The following is a 25,314-nucleotide window of genomic DNA, read 5'->3' as shown; positions in this document are numbered from 1 at the left end:
TTATTGGCATATAATGGAGGGAAAAGTCATTCACTTGCGAGATTGCTTGATGTTTTGGGGCTAAAGGACATATGTTAGAGACGGTATTTTCTTCCTCTTACCTCTCACTTGAAGTCTGAACAATGGAGAAAGCTGAAATGAAGTTGTGGTTAAGGCAGACATTCAGCATGGAGATACAGGATTTGGATGTCAGTGCAATATTGCTTTAGTTTTTGTTCTCTGTATGTACAGGTAGAAGTCCAAAGCTGTTTTTCCCTCCTTCTGACTGTCCTCGCTATACACTGAATGGGGGAACTGGGGATCAGTGTAATAAAAAAATTCACTGATCAATATTGTGTTTTCTCGTGCCGTACAGAATCTTGGACTTTGCTTACTGTCCACTCCTCACATTCTCTTTGGAATACAGCAACTCATTTCTGTATTAAATTTTCTTTAGGTCTTCTCACTTAGTTTTCAGTGAGACAAAATATACTTTCTCACTGCATCCATGAGATAAAAAAGAAAATTTGAAATTTGGGTGCTGGAGAGCAGTTTCACTTCTTGTTACCCATGTCTTAATTGGAAATTGTTCTTGGTAAATAACTGGTGTAATCTCCCTGCCCCTCCCTGACTCTAAAGCTGTCATTGGGTTGGTTTAAGGTGGCACCACTCTGCTGGTTTAAGCAATTTTTGATAAGAAGGATAGTGTCTTACCAGTTAGGATTAAGAAAATGGAGTAGAGAATGTGCATTAATGTGTCACTTGTTCATGCTGCCTTTGTCAGTTTGGCAAACTCGGGCAGATCAGCAGAGTTCATCCTCTCTCCAGGCATCTGGTGTGATCTTCTGAACCTTTTGGTTAGGGTCAAGATAAACACGTAAGAACCGAGTAGGCTTCGGTTTGTTTGAAGGATGAAAGAAGTTCCTGTCTCCTCCCCCAAAAACTGACTAAGCACAGCGTCCACAGGGTTGTGTTCAGCAGGAGATCTGAATAAGCAGAGGACAACTGAGCAAGGAAAAAAAAAAGGGGACATCTATTTGAAACATAGAGAAGGTATGTTCTCCAAACCCTCCTGTCCCCTGGGCTGTACAGGGGGGCAGACAACCAGGCTTGGATGTTGCTGCATCTGGCAGTCTGCTTCTGGTGGATGGTCAGGCCTGGGGACAAATCAACATGGCTTGCACTGGCCAGCGACGCAAAGCTGCGGCTTGAAAGGGATGGCTTGTTTGGTACTGAGAGAGTAGTGCAGGCAGGCTTCATAACTCCTTTGTACCCCTTCTAAAGCAACACAAGAAAAGCAAATCTTAAAGTCTTTGGCATCTGAGCACCTCTGGGAAGAAAACTGTTTTGGTGTTGGGCTGCATTCTACTTCTTCTGCCTGAGCTTTTAAAAACAAATGCTTGCTAACCAGCTTAACAGAAAAGTCATGTAAGCTTTAAGATTGAGTACTTCTATTTGATTGTCAGATGTTCCCAATGCTGGAGATGTCTGGGCATGGGTGGTTCAAGTGGTGAACTTGTTGGTCAAGTGAGGGCCTTCAGCAAGCCACAGCTGACAAGCTAAGATCTGGCTGTCTCTAGCCATGTGTGTCGTCTGTGTGCTTCAGTAGCGAGCCAAGCTGAGTCGCGTGGTGGATAGCCTACAGAGAGATTTTCCAGTGCGAGAACTCAGTGATGTGTGTGTTTAGTGATTTTTCACTAAAGAGGTGACGAGCTTGCTCTGAGCTTCACACTTCTGCCCTGAAGTCTACGTGTTGCCCAGCGTTCCCGCTTGGCATTAGTGGCAAGCTGAGTAAAGGGGTGCTACTGCCGTAAACTGATTTTGGTTTCTACATTTTGGCATGCGTATGCTCTGCTGTAGCCGTAGCTTTTTGGCAGTTACTTTATCTGTCCACAATTTTGGAGTGTTTCTATCGTGTGGACTTTCTCCTCAAGTGCAGAGAAGTTATTTCTGCCTTAAAATTTTGCTTGAATGTGCTGCTTTTTACGGGGATTAATTGCAGTTGAATGTTTTCTTTTTGTTTTTTTAGGGGATCGTGGGTAACCTAGCGAGTGGCAAGTCTGCACTTGTACATCGGTATCTGACTGGCACGTATGTCCAAGAGGAGTCACCTGAAGGTATGTGAACATGCAAATTTCACTTTTTTTTTTCCCCCACAAGCCACATCTTTAGTCATTTTTAGTCATGCAGTAATGAATCAGTAAAAAATCCTATTTGCTATTTCAATGTTTGTGGAGATTTTTCCTTTAACATTCTCCAGACTGAGATAAGTGTATGATAAGTGTAATTACAGCTTTTTTGTAACTGCTTAGCATCCTTAAATACTTTGGCATCCACTATGTGTCCATATGGGAAACTTCTAGTCCCGTACTGAGAAGAGTTAACTGCTCTCAGTAGTGCTGCTGTCTTTCATTTGGCTGTTGAAAGTCACAATTACTGTATTTAGTACTGGATCTCTGCAGAATTGGGCCCTTTGGTTTGTGATGTTGGGAGAATAAAAAAAACTTCACAAGCCTGAACTAAAGATTTAACTTGTTCCTTGTTTTATATATTAAATCTCTGGTCTTGAAGGTTGTTTTTTTTTTTTTTTTTTTTAAATGTTCTTGTGCCATAGAAAATGAATTTATATGTGAAAAAGTTGTAGTGTTTAACAATAATCCAAGTTTATAGCTTGAAATCAAAAATATCATAATACCTTATAGAGGTGTATCTTGCACTAAATACTTTTTTGGTTTTTTTTATCTATTCTCCTTATGAACTTTTAAATCCAACTCTGAGACACTGAATTTCTGGTTCCTTCTTTTCCTTACTGGCTGTTCCATTCTTTGCAGATATGGATGCAGGTAACTATGCATTGTCTTCATGGCAGCTCTTGTTTTGAAGAGACAGACGGCAGTTTCTGTACTATAGCGTTTTCCCCTTGTTTTGTGTATCATTTTGATTTGTTTCCTTTTGATTTCAAGTCTTTAGTACATCTCACTGTTTTTGTCTCTTGCTGTAGTTGTCTTTTCAGCAATAGTTTGTAGCTTCATGCATCTATGATAACACTTGTTTCAAATTAACTCTTGCCAAAGGAAGCTATTAAGCATAGTACCTGTCATTTTAACCGTCTTTAATTGGGAGGAGAGGGAAAGGGAGGGGTGGACAAGGCTTTTTCTTGTGTAATTGCAGTAACAGCGAAGTCTTCCAGTTTATAAGCTTGCCTTAAATGTTGTTGCTGCTTTGTAGCTAGGACTGGTGGGGTGATAATTGAGCCTTGCAACAAAACCATGTGTAGATCACACTTAATGCCTGCTGCTTCTGGATGCTGATAGCGAGAAATGGTTATATAGTGTGTATGTCTGCTGAATACAACAAGTCTTCAGCAAAAATGAGTGTCTCTACAGATGTCTCTGCTCATTTCACGAGCAGAAAGTATTTGTGTTTTTTTTCTTGCAAGATGCAAATGCATTGATTGTTCACAGGGTTAACAGTCCTCTCTTAAACTATGAATATTTTAGATGGTGTTCCTTGAGAGTGTTAGCATCTGCCCTCTTTGTCTTCAAGGATTTTTATTTACAGTGCTTGAGCGACATTCGGACTGTTTTTCCTGAAAGGATTGGATTTCAAAAGAGGTGTCAAATCATTTCTTTGCACATAAGTGTAGCTGACAAGCCTCACTAATGACACCATTCCATTTCATTAACAGTAGAAAAACTGGAGTAATTAAGAGCCCTAATTCACCTTGTAAGGGATAGGGTCAAGGTTTCTAATCAAGTTAGTGTTAAAGGAAATTCAATCCATATAAACTATCGTTAGTAACATGATTTGTTAGTGTGTTATTTCTTTCTCATCCAAGAAAAGTCTGTGTGCTGCTGTTCTGTAGAATACAGCAGCAGTGCAGATGGTTCTGTTGCATTGCTGCGCAGGAGTTCTGATTTTTGCATTCAGGATGGGAATGTGGCTTTTGATAAATCAAGGCTAGGTGTAAGGCTTTGTGTTGGAGACCAATGCGGGTCTCCCTTTGCTTTGCTGAGGTGTTGTAAACTTGCCAGATTGTTAAATTGGATAAAGAATAGTGTGTGTATCAGCTGTTAGGGTGTCAGATGCTGGACTATTTAAGAAAAACCAAAGCTTACTGACTTGAAATGGTTCTCTTACAGCAAAATTTATCAGGCATCATGTAATTAGTATCTAATTGGTAAAGTACCTCGTGTGAAAATGGTGATTATGACCAGGGACAGCTATTTGTGCTGTCCTTTGCCTTCTAAATTGCTGCGATTACCAGGAAACCTGCCCTGAATTAGAGAAGTGCCAGATCTTCTATAGGCCTTTAAGGTAGTTTCAGCATTCCAGTAAATGAATCTTGGAGTATGTAAAGATGGTTTCATGTTTCCTTCAGCTCTTTTCTTGAAGATGATATATTTCTCTTGCTGCCTGACACCACCTCCCCCCCCAAGAGGAGCAATCATATCACATTAAACTGGAAAGCGTTTTTCTCTCATTGTCTCGCCTAACTTTTAATTCTGTTCAGAATTAATTTTAGTCTCTAGTGTGACTGTAACGTGGAAGCCTTTGTTTTCTCAAAGAATAAGTTTGTCTTGGGAAGAAAATTGACGTTTAGACTCTTCCTTTGCATATTTAACATGCATGTAGTTATACTCCCGGGTGACACAATTGTAAGTATTTTGATGTCAGGAAAAGAAATTCCCCTGTAAGAAGTGGGGATTTCAGTAGTCTGGGACTTGCATTTTTTGTCTGTAATGATATGACAGGGAAGTGATGGGAAATAGGGTATTTTAGTGATTTGTGGTCTTCTAAGAACCTTCCGAGTGATAAGAAGAAAAACTACTACTAAACTGTGTACTGGGTTTTTTAGATAGCTGAAACCAGAAGTAAGATGCGTACAACCTGGTATCTTTTTTCACCTGTCTGAAACTTGATCCTTCCTGTAGGAACAAAATGAAGCGCGGTGTGGGTGGAATTTGAGACCAAGTACTTTGCAGACCAGGGTGAATTGAAGTTTACAGGAATAGTGAGTGGCAGGGGTATTCTTTTACTCTTTGGGTTTTGGTTTCCGAAAAGCCACGGAGGCATTAAACATCACTCAGAGGTCTTTGCATGTCTCTAATATGGCCATGAATCCCCTATTCATGTCATGATTATTTCAGGATGTTTCTCCAGTGAGCCTAATGAAAAAAGAAAAAGCGCAGGTAAACTGTGGTCAAAGGTGTCTCAGCTGGGGTGAGGAAAAAGGTTTTTTTTTCTCTCCTACCCTGCTGCCACAGGAAAGTGAGATGCTGGAACAGACAGCTGGACATGAACTGCTAAATCTGTCCAGCGTATCTTCTGGAGGCGTTCAAAAAAAGCGTGGATGTGGCACTTTGGGACATGGTTTATCAGGTACGGTGGTGTTGGGGTGACGGTTGGACTTGATGATATCAGAGGTCTTTTCCAACCTGACTGATTCTACAGTTCTGTTGTAGTGAGCCAAGAAGGGGAGCCGAGGTCACGTTAACAAAATCCCCTTAAACTTGAAGATGGAGAATAGTTGAAGGAAGGAAGCAGGCTCCCTGTTGAGGAAGCAGAATTAGGGTGGTTGCACTGGCGGGTGTGTGGCACAACAGAAGGGAGTGAGCCTGTGGTGGAGCGACTGCTTTGGCTGTGTCTTTGGAAACTTTGGAAAAAGTTTTAAGGGCGCAGGTCTCCAGTGTAAGGTGCGCTTAGGAGTCTGGCTTTAAAGTAACTTAAAGTGCAACTTCTTTCCTGAAATTGGCAATTGCCTCTTTCGCCCCTGGTTTTTGGAGAATTGATGACTATCTAGTGGCAATCTGTACTACTTCAGCATTCAGATGAGGGACGAATGTTTTAAACAGGTTAATAACTAAACATTTAGATATATTGAAGATTTTTTCTTTTTTACTTTTTTATTCCCCCTGGGTGGAGTGAAATGGTTATTGTGCTCTCAAAAGCATAAAGGCGGTCCAGCATGCTGACTTGTGGGAAGCAAATAGCTGTTGCAGTCGGTGGAGATTTCACATGTCTGTGTGTGGAGGAACTCAGGAACATAATATAAATGAAAATGTAGGTTGTGAATCTTTGCAATACTGTCGGTTTCCCACCTTCTAGGCTGATAATCCTTAGGCTTCCCTTGTAGCGCACAGTACAAAAGAAAGGCATTGGAACCTCTTACAGAGGGTGATTTTAGCCACTAATAGGTATCTTTTTTTTACCTCTCTGTAATTTTTTTATCTATGGATGTTTTTATTCCTTGTATGATGTAAGGTTACTCAGTTGCCTTCAATTTCTTTTCTCCCATTTCCTTTTTGCAATTGTAGCCGATTTTGGTTCTTTTTCTCATTGGTACAATGGGCTGAAAGCGCTTGCAGCGGGTGTTTTGTCCCAGCCGGCGCATCGTGTCGGTCGCTGCGGCACAGTGCGAGTGAGGCACAGCGGTGTGGCTGGCACTCCGGGTCTGTGGTGCCAGCCCAGCAGATAACCACCACGCTGGGACACGTAGCCCGTCCCCGAAGGGTAATACGCACCACGTTTCAAGTGCCGCTTCATTTCAGTTACAGGTCTTATACGTGTGAAGAGCTACAAAAAGTGTATTTCCCCAGTAAGCACTGTAGAGTAAAGCCTTGAAGTGCTTTCCAGAAAGCTGTGATCGTTTCCTTTGTTTCCAAACTTGACCAAAAATAATTTTATACTGTGGTAGCCTCAACTGATTAACTTTTTCAAGTACCTACAGTGAACACTGTATCACTTGAGTAACAAGCATGACCCTAAAACTTGATTACTTAAATACAAAGTGTCACATATAGCCTTCCCTTGAAAGAAGAAGAAATGTAATGAGATTATCATGAAAGCAAGTTGCTAGCCTGTTGCCAGAACCTGTAGAAATTTCATATTGGGGGATACAAGTCCAAGTTTTTCAATTTCTATTGAGTAACTATTTCCATATCATGCTACTTCAGCAGAGTATAATTATGCAAGGAGGGTGGAGAAAGACTGCTTTAAAACTTCAGCTGTTTTTGTTCAGCATCCCCTCACAAGATTTTTTGTCTGGCCACAGACTGTTACGAAATGTGTAGACAAAAAGCTCAAGCATAATCTGTTAACCTAGATAAGCTTCCAGTAGGCTTCATTCATGGAAAGGGTCTAATGCTTCAGGTGCTGGGGTCTGAGGTGAAACCATGAATGGAGTTTGTCCTCCCAAAAAAAAAAAAGAAAAAGATGAGTCTTCTTTTCTTGCATGGTGTTAAATTCAGTGTTCAAACAAGTAAGGCAGGAAAGGAATACTATGTTTTGACATTCTTGACACCTGGATTTGCTGGGAGGTGTAACAGTGAGATGGGCATCACAGTTTGGTTTTTCAGGTTGACTGTAACATGGGAGCTGCAGCAGAACTCTGCAACCTTTTGCTTCCCTACGATACAGATTCTTGTCCCCTCCTTCCCATGACTCATGGGCAGGCTACAAACATAATTCTTCCTTCTGTGAACCATTAGGTTCCAAAGGTTGTAAATCTCTTCACAAAACCCATTAGCTATTTTTATCTAGCTAATTTTTTTCAAATATGTAGGAGTCTGGATGCCATATTTACTAAAGCAAATTTTGTCTTTCATGAATAGAAGGAAAGTCTCTGGCCCAGACTAATCTGTGTATTCTGTTCTTGATGAGCAAACTGGCTGAAATGTAGATGAATAGCAGAGAGATTTGTCCCCTGAATATGTACTTACATGCTTTTCTTTAAAGATAGACTTTGATGCTTTTTCACTCATGGTTTCCTGGAATTCCATAAAATCATCATCATATGCAGAAAAATCTACACGCAGCTTATACAGGGAGATTTTAGAGGATTTCCAAGTGAGTTCAAAACAGCAACATGAACCTTAGAGTCCAGTTCCTTTTGAGGCACTGAATATTGCATCCATTACAGTGCTCGGGCCACAAATAATAAGGAAGCTGAACTTTTCCATGTTGAATTCAAATCCTCAGTGCAGTGGTTCACAAGCTTTACACAGCACACTGTGGGGCGGCAGAAGCTATGAGTACTCCTTTTTGGTCTGGAAAAACGCAGACAAGCGCTGTGTTGTGTGTAGGAGACAATGATGACTTTTAGATATGTGCTTCAAAATTATCTCCTTTAAGTTCTTTGTCTTCTGTTTTGTTATAATGCTATGGGCTGATTATTTTTATTTGGCATTTCATGCTGACATCCAGGTATAAGATAACACTTGTCTTTTTTGATCATTTGAAAGTATTGCTGCAGTTGGCTCTCCTGGGCTTTTGGAGCCTTTCAGGCTTAGCATAAAAGCATGTGTTTATGTATTCTGCCATCTCCCCTCTCCAGCCCTTCCATCTCCTCATCCCCCTGGGACTGGCTGTGTGGGTTAGTGAATTCTTGGAAGACCTCTCTGTTCCAGCCGTCGAGTTGGCTACTGTTGAAAAGTGCCGCGCAAATCAGGAACCACGGTAATGCAAGGCACAAGTGAAGTGTGTGCTCTTTTCCTGGGGCGAAGGTGCTGAAGCAGCGGTTTCCTAGAAGGGGCTTCCCTTTTCGGATGTCTGCCTTGAGGGTCGACTGGTCTTTAGAAGTTCTTCAACGTGTTGCACCCTGAAAGGTTTTGGTGCATAACCTCTGGAGGATCTGTGTCCTCATAACAGGCTCCTCCGAAGGTCCCAGGTGAAAGCTGTAATTCAGATTTGTAGCTGCTGTACAGCTGAAGGCTCTTAGCAGTAATAAAAGTGACTCTGAAGTCTCCAGTGCTCTTTGCTTTCTGCTGCTGTGGAGTCAGAAGCCAGTTTGGCGTTGCTGTTGCTGGAAGAAGGGCCTGCCTTCCACTTTCTGTATTGAAATATACTTCTGGTTGTATTTCTAAATCGTAGCCCAGTGTTTAGCTCTTGATCTCAAAGCAGATTTTAATCATGTTCTTTAAACATATTTCTTTTTCAACTTGTATTTGATTTCTTATTGGTGGGGTTTTGCCTTCCATTTAATCTTACGTTGGTTTGGAGGGTTGCATCATAAAGTAGGATATAGTAGCTGATTTTATTCACAATATGTTTATTTCTCAGCAGGTTGTTTGGTTGTTTTTTTTAATTGGCTGCTATAGCAGGCTGTAACTAGGTTTTCTACGTGTTTTGGGAATGCCAAGTGCCTTCCAGCTTGGCTAAGTGATTGACTGCGCTCCGCCTGCCCCACCGTGCTGGCATGGCAGGTTGTTCCATGGGAGCTGCGGAGCTGCCCCGGCTCCATCAGCATCACGGGCTGGGGGAGAGGAGGAGAAAAAGGGATGGAGGGAGAGTAGATCAGCTCAGCTCCTGGCTCTCGTGGTCTGGCTTGCCTGCTGAGGGAGGCTTTTCAACAGGCAACCTCTTTTCCTCAATGCTGCGAGGTTTAAAACTTTCCATGTATGTTTGTAGGGCTGCCACTTGGCGTGAGGTAACATCCATCTGAAGAAACTTGTAATTTACTGTCGTATTGTCATTCTCTTTTCCCACTCCCACCCGGTTCTGAGTGATACGAATATGAAAGGTGTGCAGTGAAATACAGATGGAAAATAGATTTTCCTACCCCTTAAGAAATAGTATGCTATTATGTAATTACCCTTCTGTCCTCATACTTGGAGTATTTTGGGAGGTAATTAAAAAAAAAAACAACACCTCAAACAAAAAGAGACTATGATAGTTGCTTTGTCTGGGTTTCCTTAGCAGATCTCAGTATGATTTTTTTTTTTTTTTTTTGTGTTGGACAGGTTATAGTATAATCACAGCTAGCTAAGTCCAGTTTTATCCTCAGGGTTACTATATGTAATATAGTACTGTAATGAAAGGACAGACGTTACAGAAGCCGGCTATAAACTAGGTATAAAAAGTGAAGGCTTTTTTTATGTTTTTTTAAAAAAAAAAAGGAGGAAAAAAAATGCCTGATGCCTATGTTCCTGTACTTATAGGAGTTAAGTTTTTGGCTGATCTTGGTTATGCAGTTCAGGGTTTGTTAGCAGGTATGTTAAGATATTTGAAATTACATTGGAAGCCTGTAAAGTTGATCTTGCATACAGAAATTTTGAGCAGATGTTGGCAGGAGCTGATTTGTGTGTTAGGTTGAAAGGTAGAAGCTGTGTGAATATTTGGCTGAATGAGTTAGAGTCTGGAAGATGTAAAGTGTGACAAACCGATTTTTAAGACATTGTGGTAGAATAGAGCTGTAATATTTCAAGTCATGGGGCTAACTTTGTAAGGAACTTTGTTTGGAAAGTGGTGTTTTGGGGTGTGAACTTTTTAAACTCGACAAGTCTGGTGATGGAAACAGGTAGGAGTGTGCTAAAGTGGTATCGCATCCTGCCCCAAGAAGTTGATTGCTGCTGTTTGTTTTTTGTTTGTCTCCAGCTGGCTGGGTAAAAATAAGCTTTTAAAATTAGATTTGTAGTGTATATACAGTTAGTGGGTGTGATGTGTGTAAGCAACAGCACCTGCTGTCTCTAAAATAAACAAAAAACAGTAAAAAAAAAAAAAAAAGCTATTGTATATGCCTGGTTTCCTATCTTATTAGTAGAAATTGAACCATCAATTTAAATGTAGGCCCTTGGCATCCAACACTATGGGGTCGGACAGGTGCTTTTAGGGGTCCTGGGCAGGATGATGACAGCACTGTGTAGGGCTGTTGCCTTATAAAATGGCGTTAGTTATGCTAACCAGGGCTCAGGAGCAGGTGGTACTGGTCACACCCCTATAAATGTACAAATACCTTTTTTCTCTTCCATTTTAATACTCAATGAGGCATAGCTTTTAAAATACTTGAGCACTTTCATCTGAAGAGTTTTACTGTCTGATTAAGCTTGAACATCTGACATTCATAGTTGTGCCCTGATGAAATGTAAATAAAGCTGTGCTAGGTGAAGAGATTATGGTGCTGGCGAGAATGCTAAATACAAGGAACAAAAGCAGCAGTGCAGGAATCTTAAATTAATTTCAAACTGTAATTGCAGGAGTCGGTGTGCAGATGAAGTCCTGCAGGTAGTGCGATGGTAAACGTGGCTGCAAGAGGCTCTTGGCACTTGGGAGGTTGGACTGAATGCAGGGGAGCAGGGTGACTGTCAGAGGAGGGGGTTCCTCGCAGATTCCTGCTGGTTTTTTCCCTCCCCTTTAAACAGTCAGAAATATTTTTTCATGTGAATAAACTATGAAAAAGCACATACCCACAACATACAATGTATTCAGCTTTTATTTGCTCAGTGCCAACAGTTCTGTATATTTATGTGTAGATGTCAGATGAAAATGTGTTGCTTCATCATGTTGAGTTGATGAGTGCATGATACCTTGTTTGTGGGGCAATTTCGGAGATGTGAGCACTCACATGCAGGCACAGGTGCTTTACCACTTCACAGAAGGTGTTTCGGAAATTTGCAAATTCACGCCATAACCTTGCACAGTATTAATATCTCAGATCTATTTATTGTATTTAAATATCATATATGGGTAGTGTTGTGCCTTGCTTAGGAGGAAAGACAGCCATAGATTCTTTCCAGGTAAGCGTGAAGTGACAGACGTAATCCTGGTGTATGTGCTAAAAATCAGTGTGCTGCTGTAAATGGAAATATTTTAATGCTAAAAGTTAAGGCCTGTATGGTACTATGGTACTATTTCTGCTGTGCCATATACTTCAGTGCTGTGTCACCACATTTTTTAAGCTGTCTTTGAGAGAGTGGTGCTACCTCTATGGCTTCTTTAAAAAAGGGAGATGGAGTACTGGTCCCTGAACTAGACAAATGTAATAGAGTAGATTCTCTAGTTTGCCAAACAGCTGATCAGATAGTGATTCTGTGATAAACTGGGCTCCCTGCGGTACAGGGATGCTTCCAGCCAGGAGGGTGAAATCCTATAAGTTTTTAAGTGCTCCGAGGGCAAACTGTTCTAAAATGCATGCTGGCAGCATGTGCTGTCCAGAATCCCAATCTGCTCATCAGCTTTGCTGCTGGACTGTAGATCCCAAGGTTTATACCTATATTGTTGATGACTCTTGAATATTTGTATGTCTGCTTCCACTGGATACTTTTGCCGGTTTACCTGGGATTGTAACAAAATAGGAACTGAAAAAATTGTAAAGGTCTTTCCCTTGCCCTAAAATGGGATCAGCAGACGACTACTTAGTAAGAACCCTCACCTCATGTCTCTTTCTAGTCTGCTCTCTTAAATAACCACAGTTCATACACTTATGTTTCTTGCTGTATATTTTCTAGGCAGATGGGTTTGGGGTTTTTTTTGTCAGTGTTCGTGAGCTCTGTTGGTTTGGTCCTTACCTTCCATGTATTGCACTGCCCGGAGCGCTACAGGGAGTTCTGCTGAGGTTCATAAGCTGCTGGCGACGTGAGGGCTAGGAGCAGCTCTGGGCTTTCCTGCCCTCCACAGTCATTCCCAGCTGCTCGCCCGCAGCACCAGTGCTCTGCCACCCTACCCCATCCTTCTGCAGCTGGCTGGTCCTGCTTCGCTGCAGGACTCTCCATTTGTCCCTAGGATACTGCTTTTGTTTTTTCCACTCTATTTTTCTAACTCGATATGGTCGTGTTGAAGTGCAATCCAATTTTCTAATGTAATTGCAGTCCCTCCTGCTTCATTATCTAGAAGTTAAATAGCCTGTTCTTCCGTCTTCCAGGTTACTAATGGAATACTTGCATGAGGCTTAAAACTCCTGCAGAAACTTGTATTTGTGTCATAATTTTTTAAAAGATGAATCATTTGATGAGTACCAAGTATGGCTTACCTCCACTTCTGCACTCACATTATAGTACTTTTATTAGGACTGGGCTTTGCTAATTGGCTTACAAGCAGTATTCCACTGACTGTCAGAAGCTTTATAGTGAAAATGTAACATGCGCTGCTCTTCCCGAAGTCCTGTCTCCATGCGGTGAAGGAAACTTAATTGCTCAGAAGCTGGCTCTTTTTTACTCACTTATCTTGGTGGTTAATCCATAATTTCCTTTTCCTTCTATCTGAAATATAATATTGGATGGAAATTGCAGCCTGTTTACTGTGCATCTGGCGTCTCCTTTTCCTTTCGCCAAGTTTTTCTAACAGAGAGAGAATCTGTTATGGAAGTATTCCTTCCCTGCACCCAAAAGGCTAATAGCTGCAGTAACGTGTGGATGGCTCAGATAAATGCTCTTTCCAGACTGGTTTGTGAAGTACCACAATGTTTTTTCTTGTTTTCTTTAGTTGCTGGCAACTGTTTGAAGTTAATGGAAGTGACTGCTGTGTTGTTCATTCTGGTCGGCTGGTGTTGAGCTGGGGGTGGGTTCCAGCAGGACATGCCCCTCTCAGGTGGCTCTTCCTTACTTGCTTAATTTGCAGTCTCAGACAGGCACTTTGGGACTGCACTGTGCTATCTCTTAAATGATTTTATACCACTTAGAAATGAAACTAATACCTTTTCAGAAATGTCATTCAGCATTGCTGCCTTGATACATCCTCAAGATGAACCTTACCCACCCCATTTTCCATCTAAACATTAACTATGGTCTCTAATGCTCTGCAACTTGAGTAGTTGATACTTTCTTGAAGTGCAAGCTGTATTTTCCTGAACGCTTAAAAACTTAAAATTCAGATGTTCTCCATTCAAATCAACACCGGGTTTTGTGGACCCATCAGATCTGGCTTTCTGTAGAAGCACTGCCTATATGTCAATGAATGCATCTCAGAATTAAGTTGTTAAATGTCTTTGTGGCTGCTGCTAACATTCCAGCAGTGAAGACCTCTAAACCTTCTTTTCCTGGCATTACAAAATGATACATTAGTGCTTCTTTGGCAGTTTTTATGTAGTGATAAGATTATCTATATGATGTAATATTGTTCAATCATACGTGTTTTGTGCCTGTGGGTGCACCTTGTTTTAAATGAGTATCGCTTGACACTTCAGGTAGAACTGCAATAGTCTAGTCATAGAATCACGGAATTGTTTGATTTGGTAAAGACCCTTAAGACCATCAGGTCCAACCATAGACTGAACACTGCCAAGTCCACCACTAAACCATGTCCCTAAGCGCCACATCTACCCCACCTTTAAATACATTTGGGGATGGTGACCCTTTCAGTGAAGAAGTTTTTCCTCATATCCAATCTAAACCTCCCCTGGTGCAACTTGAGGCCATTTCTTTTCGTCCTATCACTTGCTACTTGGGAGAAGAGACCAACATTAGTCCATGATTTGCTCCATGTATTTCCTACAATATATCGTTAACCTACCTGTCGAGAGAAGCAGATGGTGGGTTTGAAAAGCTCAGTCTGGGTTGCGTTGTTGGCTTTTGTGGTGTTTTCTTTAACCCCGGTAGTTGGTTGGGACACTGGTGCAGTTATCTGCTTGCGGCTATAGTCTTGTGCAAGAGCGAAGGTTCCTCAGTCTTAGCACTGCTGTGGTTATGTGCTCAACCCAGCTGAACCACGTTTGGTTTCTGAAGCGTTGTCTAGCACAGTATTTGCATTAAGGAAATACCCAAAAGCTAACCTTATGTCCAGCTGAATGTTAATTTGTGATAGCTTCTCTGCTGCTAGTACCAATATGAAATGACATCAAGCACTGAGCACAACCTGACATGGTGAAAATTTAATGCTTCTTGTGTGATAATATGCTTTATTGGGAAGCCCTGTGAAAAAACATTTTGAAAGCTTAGTTTGTTTAAATAAAAATTTTGGGTAATACTGAGCTGCAATGCTGGCATTGGTTTACTGGGCTGTTGCAGTCGTTCTTTGGTGCTTCTGCTTAGTGGCAGAATGTTTCTTTTTCTTCTGAGCTTAACCAACAGTTTTCACATATTGGGTCCTGAAATAGTGTACATACGAATGGAGGGAATAAATGACTTTTCAATGTGTTTCCCTAAAGAACAGCCAGATTCTTGGCACTCTCTTTTCTGTCTTAAGAGAAAAAAAAAATATCTGTGTTCGTGAGACAACTGGCCACTGCTGTCAAAGTGCACATGTCACTGGGAATATAAAATCCAGGCTTTTATGGCTGCTTGAGTCCTGTCCTCCGTCTCTGCTTTCCTGCCTGCCCTGCCCCCGTGGTCATGGCAGGCGTTCAGCTGCTGCATGGGTTTGTCGTGCAGCCAGCCCCCCGAATTTATCTTTCTCGTACGGCCAAATAACTTCATCCCCGTGGCAATTGGTTTGAATAAAGAGCCTGGCGACGGCGGTCGAGCCTGGGGATACAGTATGAAAATCAGCGGTTGCTTCGGTGAGCAATTACGCAGTGGAACAGCTACCAGCTAGAGGAAGAGGCGGCCGGGCTTGCATAGCCGGGTGAAATTCCCTATGTAATACGAAGCTTTCACAATGTAGAGCACCTTAGATGACAAACGCGGGTGGTATTTAAAATTGGCATCAGTTTTTACTGAAGGACAGTTTCTTACTACTGCTGGTTGGAAGCACCAACCTATGCAGAACGACGTGCGTAGAAATGAGATTAGGCAGCTTTTGTTGACTCCCTCCGCCTGGTATGCTGACTTGTGCTGGGTCTTTGGCTGTGGTTGTAAATCGCTGATGCACAGATTTTATTTAGCTTTATATTGATCAAAGCTATGTTTTTTATCTGGAGCATTTCATAGTAGGAATCTGGCTTAATGCACCCAAGAGACTGGGTGGTTTTATGGGTTGCATCAGAAGCACCGCTCTGTATCTTCTGGTGGGTATTGTGCGTGGTTCGTAGGCGGGAGTAGTATTTGCTGCCTTCTGCGATATTCTGTACGTGTCTGAAAAAGAAGCTGTGTGAATTGATAATGATTTCGCCCTGGAAAGCTGGGAATAATGCAGTGATTTATAAATACAGAGTTTTAGAGAAAATAAATAAACCACGTACTAAAATCCTCCCAAATTAAAGCTTCCACACAGTTTCAATGATTTGTTTTCATAAAATTGCTGTGACATTTCATGAAAACAGTTTCCAGCTCCATCTGTCTGGCTGCGTAGAGTTCTTTAGGTATTCACTGGCATGTCTTTTACACGGCTTTAGAGATGGGGTTGGAGCTGCAAGTAAACGTAGTTCAGCTGTGGGCTGCACGCCTTGCACTCTGGCATCTTTCTGCTTTGATGTGCCTTTTGGGATGTAGCAGGAGCCATCACGCCGTCCTTCAGAGCTGTGGTCCAGGCTGCCAGTCTGTGTCTCAGTGACCTCCTCTGGCAGGTACACAGGGGAGTTGAGAAATTCCCTCATTAAAAAGCTGCGTGTGTCATAATACTGATGGGACTGGAACAAAGCTAGCTACCTCCCTTGGGACTAGTGCTGTGGGGTTTTGAGTTTGTTCTTTAATTTAAGGAGGTCGTTTCTTTGTTTGCAGTGTTGTTAGTGTAGACGGTATTTTGTGACTCCATCATATATACAGATACTGAGAAAAATACAGCGCTGTTTTGTAGCCGTGGGAGACTCCTAGACTTCTTTGACAGATTGCGGTAGTTCAATATTCGAACTGGCTGATCCCTCTAATTCCTCTTCCCTGAGGGCCCTGTGGTGCTTTACGAACTCCAAAGATGTATTTTAAAAAATATTGCTAGGGCAGTGCTGACCAAGCCAGACCATCCCAAAATCACTGCCCTTGCGCTGCATTTAGTTGCCCGGCCTGGAGATGGGTCACATCAGGGCTCATCAAGTCAAAGGCAGAATCGGTCTATTGTTTGCCTTAATCTTATGACCACGGATATCTGCAGGGCAACCACGTAGCCTTGGTTTCGTATGCTGGCAGACGTCTGTACATTCGTCACTGTTTATACTTTGATTTGTGTAAATTCTTGATCTTGAGGTGGGTTTTCTCAATCTCTGTCCTGTGTAGTACTGCATTTTATGGTGTGCTTATGAGAACGGATCTTTAATGGTGTAGAAACAGAAGTTAATGGGGATGAATCCTGCTTTGATCTCAAATTTGCATAAAATAATTGTTGTTTGGGGGATGTGAGTCGGCTGTTACGTTTCTGAATCTTCACATTTGATTTGAAATGCAGGGCATTCTTTCAAGCATCTTGGTAGAGGGATTTATTGCATTTAAACTATTTATCGAGAAATACATAAACCCAAACAAAAATAAATGAATGCATGAGAATGTGCAAGGAACTAATGCATATTTGAGCTAATGAGCACACTCGGCTTTTAAGGGTAAAGAAGCCGCTTGAATAGATTCGAGTTGACTGTACGCTTGTTGACGGCAGCGCTGCTCTTCCAGCGTGGCAGACTGTGGTGAAGTGGTACAGCGTGTCGAGGTTGGAATTTAATGCTGGAAGTAAAAATACATTATCATTGTACCGAGCTCCAGGCGCAGTGTTTTGGGGGAAGGCAAGGAACAGGTTTACAAGCTGGTCACTTTGTGTGGATTCAAGTAGGAAGAGAGCTGGTGGATAACTTTATACTGTATTTGCTAAATATGGTACACTTCTCAAAGCTGCTCCCACAAACAAAATCATTGGTGACCGTGAAGTGGCTCACAGAAATAAAGATTTGTGGTCACATGTGTGATCTGTGTATATACATTTTAATACTACATCCAGGGATTTTATCTTCCCACCCCCCAATTCTCTACTCAAGCTTTTTATTTCACCTTGTCTGTACCTTCTTCAGGCCTCTGAGGACTGTTTGAAGATACAGTGAGACTTGAAAGGCGTCCTGCTGACAAGAGGGAATAAGTTGGCTCTTAAATGGGTTCAGTTTGTGGTATTTTATAATTAGCTGTATGAACTTTCACTGTTTAAAAAAGGGAATAGGAAATGGCAGTTACATAGAACTCTCACTCTTCAATCACATATATACTGCATTTCCATTGTTACTTACAGCGCTGAAGAGCCTCTCTGGAGGGCTGTATATTAAGTAATTCATCTTATTTAACACTTCATTACGAAGCATATACAACTAATTAACGACATATAGAAATAATGATCTGGTTAATAGAAATTCAGTTCCTGAGAGCTGAGACTAATTTCCTTTTTAAAGTTTTGTGCTTGGTTTTGATTATTTTTTTGAAGTTCGCTAATGATGTGTGTTTGTCTGCCACTTGAAATCCGGTTTGTGAGCAAGATAATGAAAATCTATACATAGCTCTTCTACTCCTGTGCAATTAAACAACCAGAAATCTGACAGTATTGTTACGTGCTTGGTACTGCTAAGCTGTTCATAGTAGGGTAGGTTTGTAAAGAAAATAAAACACACAAAAACCAACACAAAACCAACAGCAACAAACTCACAAGCAGACACCTGTTTTTTGGCTTTTATTGAACATGAAATATGTTTAAATACACTTAAATATTGCACATAGCTGAATTGTTGAATGATCTTTGAAACCTGCTGTAATGGTTGGACTGGGGAGATGGTGGGTCTAAGCCAGTTTGTTGTTTCCCTAAGGCCAGCAATTTTTGTGCAAATGTTTCTGCGTTAAAAAGCATGAGCCTGTATGGACGGACTTATCTGCTTAGAGAGCTGGTTTGGAGAACAGGTCAGAGTTCTTCACTCACTGGTCACATGTTTAAATGCATTGGGTTTGATAGTATGACAAGTTCTGTAGTAATTCTAGTTGGGAAACAGGGTTCAAATTGGAAATAATTCCAGTTAAAAAAAGCAGGGGTGAAGAAAGAGTTGTAGGGTGTGTTAATACATATGTTTTATCTCAGTCTGGTAAGTTCAGATGTGAGGCGGTTGGACAGTGCGAAGCGTCAAGGCCTTGGGGCCTTTGTGGCTTAGGTGGGAGATGGGAGTTGTTTTCCTTCCAGGAGAGGAGCTTCAAGGCAACCCAACCACTTGGGCAGGCCAGGTTTGCTAATCCTGGCTTAGTCTCGGTCACACCAGAAACCCTAAATGTGATTTGTCACAATCTGAAGTCCGTCATGAGACACAGCAGGATGCCCAAAAATACGCTTAACCCCAAAGGAAAGCAGTCCCGGTTGTGCCCTTGGGTCATGCTCGAAGTCCCCTGAGGCCAGTGGAGAGAGAAGGTGACTGGGCAGCTGCACACCCTGGCTTGGTTTCTTAGGTTCGGTGCCAGCTCTTTGGTCTTCACAAGCACTCAATATTTTACATCTCCCTGAAATAATACGATCAGGAATAGAATTTGGCTGAAGGCCATGACTCCGCTCTTTGTATCTAGATCGCACAAAGAAGTCTTTAATTCATCCTCCTAGCAAGTGGCGCAACATTCTCTGTTAGTTTAGCACATCTCTGCAGAGGTTACCACCATTGTAGTTTTTTTTGTCTAACATGTGTCTAGTATTTTCCCCTAACTGTGGTTTGTGAATATAGAAGTATCATTTTCATAACATTACATGTGTGCTGTAAGAACTGGGCTTCTCTTGAGGAAATGCTAATTCACACGAGAAATTTATTTTAGTTGTAATACATGATGTTGTTTTGTAGGCAGCAGTCCCATGTTTGCCTTTCTTACAGATACATTTCTCACCATTATATAAAACAAAGGTGACTGTCTTTTAATGATATTTATCAAAATCAAGTACACCTAACATGGGAGTTCGTGTTTGTAATGTAATTGTTGGCTTTTTTCCACATTAGCCATATTTTTAAAGTATCTGACTTCAAGTCATTTCTATGCCTATGAACTTAACTTACATTCACGGTAGTTCATTAATTTGCAAAAGATCTTAAGGACGCCTTTTTTCCACAAGCGAAGCCTTTTTCTGTTTTGTATCTTTTGCCTTTGCTGTTCTGTAACGAGTTCCTTTGCGTGGCAGGTGGGAGGTTCAAGAAGGAGATAGTGGTGGATGGACAGAGCTATCTGCTGCTGATCAGAGATGAAGGGGGCCCTCCAGAGGCACAGGTGAGCGTTGCGTATGGAGAGCTTTACCGGCCTAACCCCACGCTTTCCTTTCTCTTAAAAAACCTTCCTTTAAGAGATCTGGCTCTGTTTTCTACTTTACTGGGTCCTGGTCGTGTTTCTGCTGCGAGAAAGTACATGTCACCCTCAGGTGAAAAATACTCTGTCTAGAAATTATTTGGGGTTTTACTTACATTGTGGAACTGTGTAATAAAGATATGTGGCTAGCTTATATTGAAGGCCTAATCAATATGCTTCCAGTGACCACAAAACTGCATGTTATTAAGGTTTCTTCTGAGTTAGAATCCCTAAATTGTTAAAATATGGAGTGGGTGTATGCACAGCGACACACATACTTGTGTACAACTCTTTGCATCCCCCTCTTGCTTCTGTGTCGTGCTCCCTGGGCTGTTTGAGACTCAGCTTTGTGAGTTCCAGCTTGGCACCGCGGAGTTCTCCGGTTCCTGGCTGGGTGTCTCCGTACAGTGTGTCACCTCCTTGTCTCGCAGCAGGCCACTCACCGGGATGTGAAGTGTTTGCTTAGGTGATGCTTAAATCACCGCCGCTGACTCTGCCAGCCTGGCTGCAGGCAGCGTCCTTGCCTTCAGGCATCCTCCTCCTCTCCCTCCGCTGCTTCTTACCCCGTTACTCGTGGGGTTTCTAAAGTGTGTGGCTGCCACTGGCCTTGCTTTGCTCGGCCATACAGTGGGGGATCAGCTTCAAAAAAAACCAACCCTAAATCCAGCCACAGGAACCGTGCTATCGCCAAACAGCTGAACGGGAGCGGTGCCAGCGGCAGAAGCTTGTGGTTCAATGCTCCACTATTGCTCGTTAGCTGCAGGAGGATTAGAGCGTGGGGGAAGGTGCCTGGATAAAGGAGAAGAGAAAGGAGGTGGAGGAAATGGAGACCGAGGGACACATCCTGGAAGGAAGTTAAAATAAAGACAAAAAATCAGTGTTGCTGACACATCTGCAGCCGTGTCAGGCAGGAGCCTAAAAGAAGTGCTCTGTTTGAGGCTGTGAATAATTTGGCTGATGTACACAACAGTTTCTAGTCCCCGACGCTTAGAGAACATTTACTCATATAAAAACCTAAATACTGGAGTTGTGAAGGTGCACACAGCAATCAGAGTATTTTTATACCTGAAGAACTGGGTTTGCAGAGTTCACTTGACCTAACTGCAGATTAATGAACAGACAGAGTGTTTTGTTTTTGGTCTATGCTAGGTAAATGTGGGGTTTGTGATTACTATTGTGGCTCAGATTTGTTCTTCAGCAAATCATGAGTATGGAAAAGTTTCAGGTGTTAGTACTGTTTCACTTCTCAGATTATGTGTTTCACGTGTAAATTCTTTTTGGATTTTTTGGTATAATTTCAAGTTGCATGTATATTAAAGCTCTTTATTCAGCTTATAAATTTCTGGAATAAAAACTTTACTTCTGGCTTTCTGAATATTTACAACTGTGTAATGGAAATAGAACATTATCAGAAGAAAAATGTGTACCTCTCACTATTTGCTTATGTTACAGAAAGGGTTGGTACTTTTAGCCTTAAGACCCTGCTTTTTGCAGCAGTGCAGTGTATTTTTATGGATAATTAGGATAGAATTAGAGTCTCAATAAGTAACGAGCTAAAGTGTGGTCTTTCTGGCGCTCGGCAGAACGGGGCCGGGGGAGTTCCCCAGGCAGGGGGGGTTTCCTTGCTGTGGTGCCAAGGCGGTGGCTCGGCTCTTGGTCTGCTGTCCCCTTTCTGGCAGGAGGGGAGGGAGAACGAGCTCACCTGGAGACTCACTTTCTGGCTCTTTCTCTCTCTTGTCTAACATAATATTGTTCAAAGGTGAAAATAATTAAAAAAGAAAAAGCTCATTTGATAGAATGAAAAGGTGATGAGGTGTGCTAGCTGGTGCTGCTTCAGGTTGTGGATATTGACCATTTCTTTTGCTCACCAGGTTTATTTTATTCTTGCTGTGAGCTGTTACAAATGTAGTGGCCTCCTATTGTAAAACCTGATCAACATAGCGACTGAGTTATAAAGAGCTGTCACATGCTGTGTTCTTGAAATTTAGAACTTAATAATTTGGTTTTGTTTCAGCTTATCTTGAACTAACAGATATGCTCAATGTCAGTAGTAAGCCTGCAGATGGATTTGTCTATCAGCAGCTGACTTACCATTCTTATTTCAAGCCATTCCCTGCACAGTGGTGTGGATCAGACCTTGTACGTGCTTTCCAGAATTCCTATGGTTTTTAATATCACAGGTCTGATATCCACAAAGCTTAAACTCACTTTAATATAAAAAGAGAAATAAGAAATTGCTGGAAATATTTTGCATCTGGAGGAACTGCATTAAATACCCACCCTCTGGATTTTTTTAATAATCTTTTAAGAGGCTGCTGCTACTCACTGAAACATGAAGAAGATGTAGAGAGACTGTTAGCTTCCAAACTGATGCTTTAAGCATGTTGTAGCTGTAAGGAAGAGTTCTTGGTGTGATGCTGCTAAGTCCAGTCAGCAAGAACCATTTTATAATAAGACCCAAAACCAAGTCCACAGTAATGACGCTGTCTCCCATTCCTTTGATTTGATCTTCTGGTTTGAATAGTTCAAATTTAATAGTGTGGTAGTTGACCTTATTCTGGCAGTAACTGTGCTGTGTGTAACATCTAGGTAATTGTCCTCCTGACTGTCTTGAAAACCTCAAAACATTTTTTGGCTATTTTTACACTGTAGCCACAAGAGACTTGTTTGATTTCAAGTACCATACAGTCACGAATATGCACATTAACTTAAATTATTAGCTAATATGCTGTATGAAAAATAAGCAAGAAGCACTACTAGCTCATGCTTCTGAAAAAGGAAAATTTAATGAGCTCAGCAACTTCAGTATGTAACTTCATCTTGCAGGCTCATTTTTCTTCCCTTTGCATATGCCAGCTTGAGATGCCGTACTAAAAGCTGAGACCGTGTGAATCTACAAGCTAGTGAGTGGAGCAGTTCAAATACTGCAAGAGCAGAAACTAAACTGCAAGAATTGGTAGGGCTGAAGTGAGTGCTTACAAACCCGGGCTAGTCGTGTACGACTCAGCAAAACGTACATAAACGTTTCCCAAATGAACCTCCCTGCAGCTCTCTGTGTTCAGTGTGGCCCCAGTCTGCCTGGCCTATTGCAGTAGTAACGAAATACAAAGTATGAATACCGATGGCTGAATCTTGTTTCCATTGGTCTACGTTTGGGTAGGAATGGAGTCACTTAGGGAAGAATAAAGGCAGTGAGGTAAGCTGAACTTTGGTCCTCTTTTTTGATGTCCTGCATACATTTACTGTTACGGTAAACGTATTTAAACAATCTTATTTCACTTGTGAGCTGAAACTTTTTCACTTGCATGGCCACTTCAGCAGCACCTTGCTGTGGCCTGGGTGTATGCCTGTCTTGTAGCAGGTCGCTGATGCCAAGAGAGAATAGTTTGCTTCAGCACTGAAGGCCAAACAAGACATTCGGTACTGTTTGCTCAGTTGGAGTGTCTGTATGGTGACCAGCTGGAAAATATGAAATTCATGGTTTTGGACATTGATCATGATCTGAGAAGTACTAGCAGTGTTTGTGAAACCACGACTGTAATAATTGTCCTGGCATGAACAGAAACATCAGCATGGGTGCATGTAGAGCACAGGGTGGGGAAATAACACACTAAATAGGGCACTCAAGTGCTGAGAGATAAGTGGCTTTCATTTATAATTCACAAATGCAGAAATCTGAGGCTGCAATGTTTTCTTTTTCTGTGAATCAAAACCAGTGTGTGCTGAAGGTAGCTGGGCTTGTGACACGACGTACCAGGGAAGAAGAGATGCAGTTGTGAGTGTGGGGAAAAACCTTTGGGTATCCCAGATCCCCACCACTTGCAGAGTGATGAATGATGATTCGCCGTTTTGGTAACGATAGGGCACTTTTAAGGCCTCGGTTATTGTCACTAACAAAGTTTCTCTGGTGTGCATTTCACTCCAGGTAAGGTAAGAATGTTTCTCTTTTTCCTCTTCGCTGCTTTTCTCACAGGATCCCTTTTCTGTTTTTATTCTGCAGTTTGCCATGTGGGTGGATGCTGTTATATTTGTCTTCAGCTTGGAAGATGAAATTAGCTTCCAGACTGTTTACCACTACTACAGCCGTATGGCGAACTATCGTAACACTAGTGAAATCCCAATGGTACTAGTGGGAACTCAGGGTAAGTGCAGTCTTGATTTACGAGTGTATTTCTGTGACTGTATAGACTCTTCCAAGCTGGCAAAGCCACGTCCTGTCTTTTCCCTTCTCTGGCATCAGCACTGCCGCGTATCTGACGACGAGAGCTTGTGGATGAACTGCCGGTGAATCAGCAGGGGGGTGTTCGGCTGTCCGGGCTTGCTGCAGGGCCCTGGCGTTGCAGGGGCAGGTTTGAGGGGGAGACAGGTGTCGTGGGGAGAGGAAGTGTAGGACTTTAGCAATGATGACTTAGCAGCGTATTTAAAAAAAAATATATATATTTTCAGTGCTTGCTATTCATGGTGGTTTTCCTGATCAGCAGGGAGCTGCTGATGCTGAATTTGGGCAGGTGAGTCATTTGTGTGACCAAGTTTGGTTTCAATTAGCTTGGCAGTCTAGAAGTGATCAATACCCTGGCATTCCCGAGAGGCAGACGGACCAGAGACTGAAAACCTCCAACACTGTGTTAAGAAGCAGAACTGAACCATGCCCCTGGGTGGTCGGCTCCTCTTTAAATCAAATAGAAATGCAGCTTTTTGCCACCTGAAACAACCCCCACCAATTATGTTTTTCCCAAAACCACTTCTGGAGCAGCAGCCAGGTGCAGCTATCCAACGGGGAAGTGTAACAAGGGAAAGGTACCAGCAATATTTTAATTTCTTTTGCATCTGAGCTGTCTTTTGTATATTCCCTGCATCACATTAACGTTTCCCATACTGCGGTTGGTTTGCTGAGTGGAGTAGACACAGGAGAGTTGAGGCTGCTCTGCACATAGCCATGGAGATGTCCCTCCTGTGATAATTCTTACCAGAAAGGAGGAGTTCTTACATAGGTGCTGGACGTCAGGCTTCTGACTGCGCAGAGCTGCTGTTTTGGAAGCGTAGGACAGACACTTTTGTGAGTTCTGTCCCACTGAAACATTTCTTTCCCAGTGTATGTCCAGGTTACTGTGCCGTGTTAGCGGGCGAATGCAAATGTCCCAAGTTGCTCTTGTAGGGTCGATTTTGGGCGTCTTCCTTTTCTTGGTGTACGCCGCTGGTTTTGGCGATGCTGAAGCTTTTCACTGCTTTCTCAGCTTACTCTTTTGTCAGCTTTGTGGTCGGAGAGCAGTTTGCTTTGCCCTGCCTGCCTGCAGAGCTGTGCCACCAGCGTGGCCGTGTGAAGGCAGGGGAAGTGTGGGCAGCACGGAAGGAGGACTCGTAGGGCGGAAACAGATGATGAAAAATGAAAAGGGAAGTAGGTACCCAAAAAGTCGTAGGACAGCAGAAACTACAGCCAAAAAGCAGAAACTGTTTTGAAGGGCCACGCTGTCAGCTTAAAACTGGA

The 25,314-nt window shown here is 42.2% G+C and overlaps 1 protein-coding gene across 10 annotated transcripts in view; it reads left to right on the top strand.

The window, feature by feature from the left end:
- AGAP1 (ArfGAP with GTPase domain, ankyrin repeat and PH domain 1) overlaps nucleotides 1-25,314 on the top strand; it is a 385,086-nt gene that overhangs the window by 121,651 nt on the left and 238,121 nt on the right. For 6 of the 10 annotated variants that reach the window (XM_075429668.1, XM_075429672.1, XM_075429666.1 and 3 more), the window contains exons 3-6: nucleotides 2,009-2,096; nucleotides 2,811-2,822; nucleotides 19,669-19,754; nucleotides 23,830-23,971. In XM_075429668.1, the coding sequence (XP_075285783.1) occupies nucleotides 2,009-2,096; nucleotides 2,811-2,822; nucleotides 19,669-19,754; nucleotides 23,830-23,971 (328 nt within the window). The remainder of the gene's footprint in view (nucleotides 1-2,008; nucleotides 2,097-2,810; nucleotides 2,823-19,668; nucleotides 19,755-23,829; nucleotides 23,972-25,314) is intronic. The other 4 variants (XM_075429671.1, XM_075429670.1, XM_075429669.1 and 1 more) reach the window with 1 other exon arrangement.

Source organism: Opisthocomus hoazin, chromosome 9, assembly GCF_030867145.1.
Source record: "Opisthocomus hoazin isolate bOpiHoa1 chromosome 9, bOpiHoa1.hap1, whole genome shotgun sequence".
NCBI classification, from domain to species: Eukaryota; Metazoa; Chordata; class Aves; order Opisthocomiformes; family Opisthocomidae; genus Opisthocomus; species Opisthocomus hoazin.
Note: the sequence above shows the minus strand (reverse complement) of the source record. Positions and strands in the feature narration are given on the sequence as shown.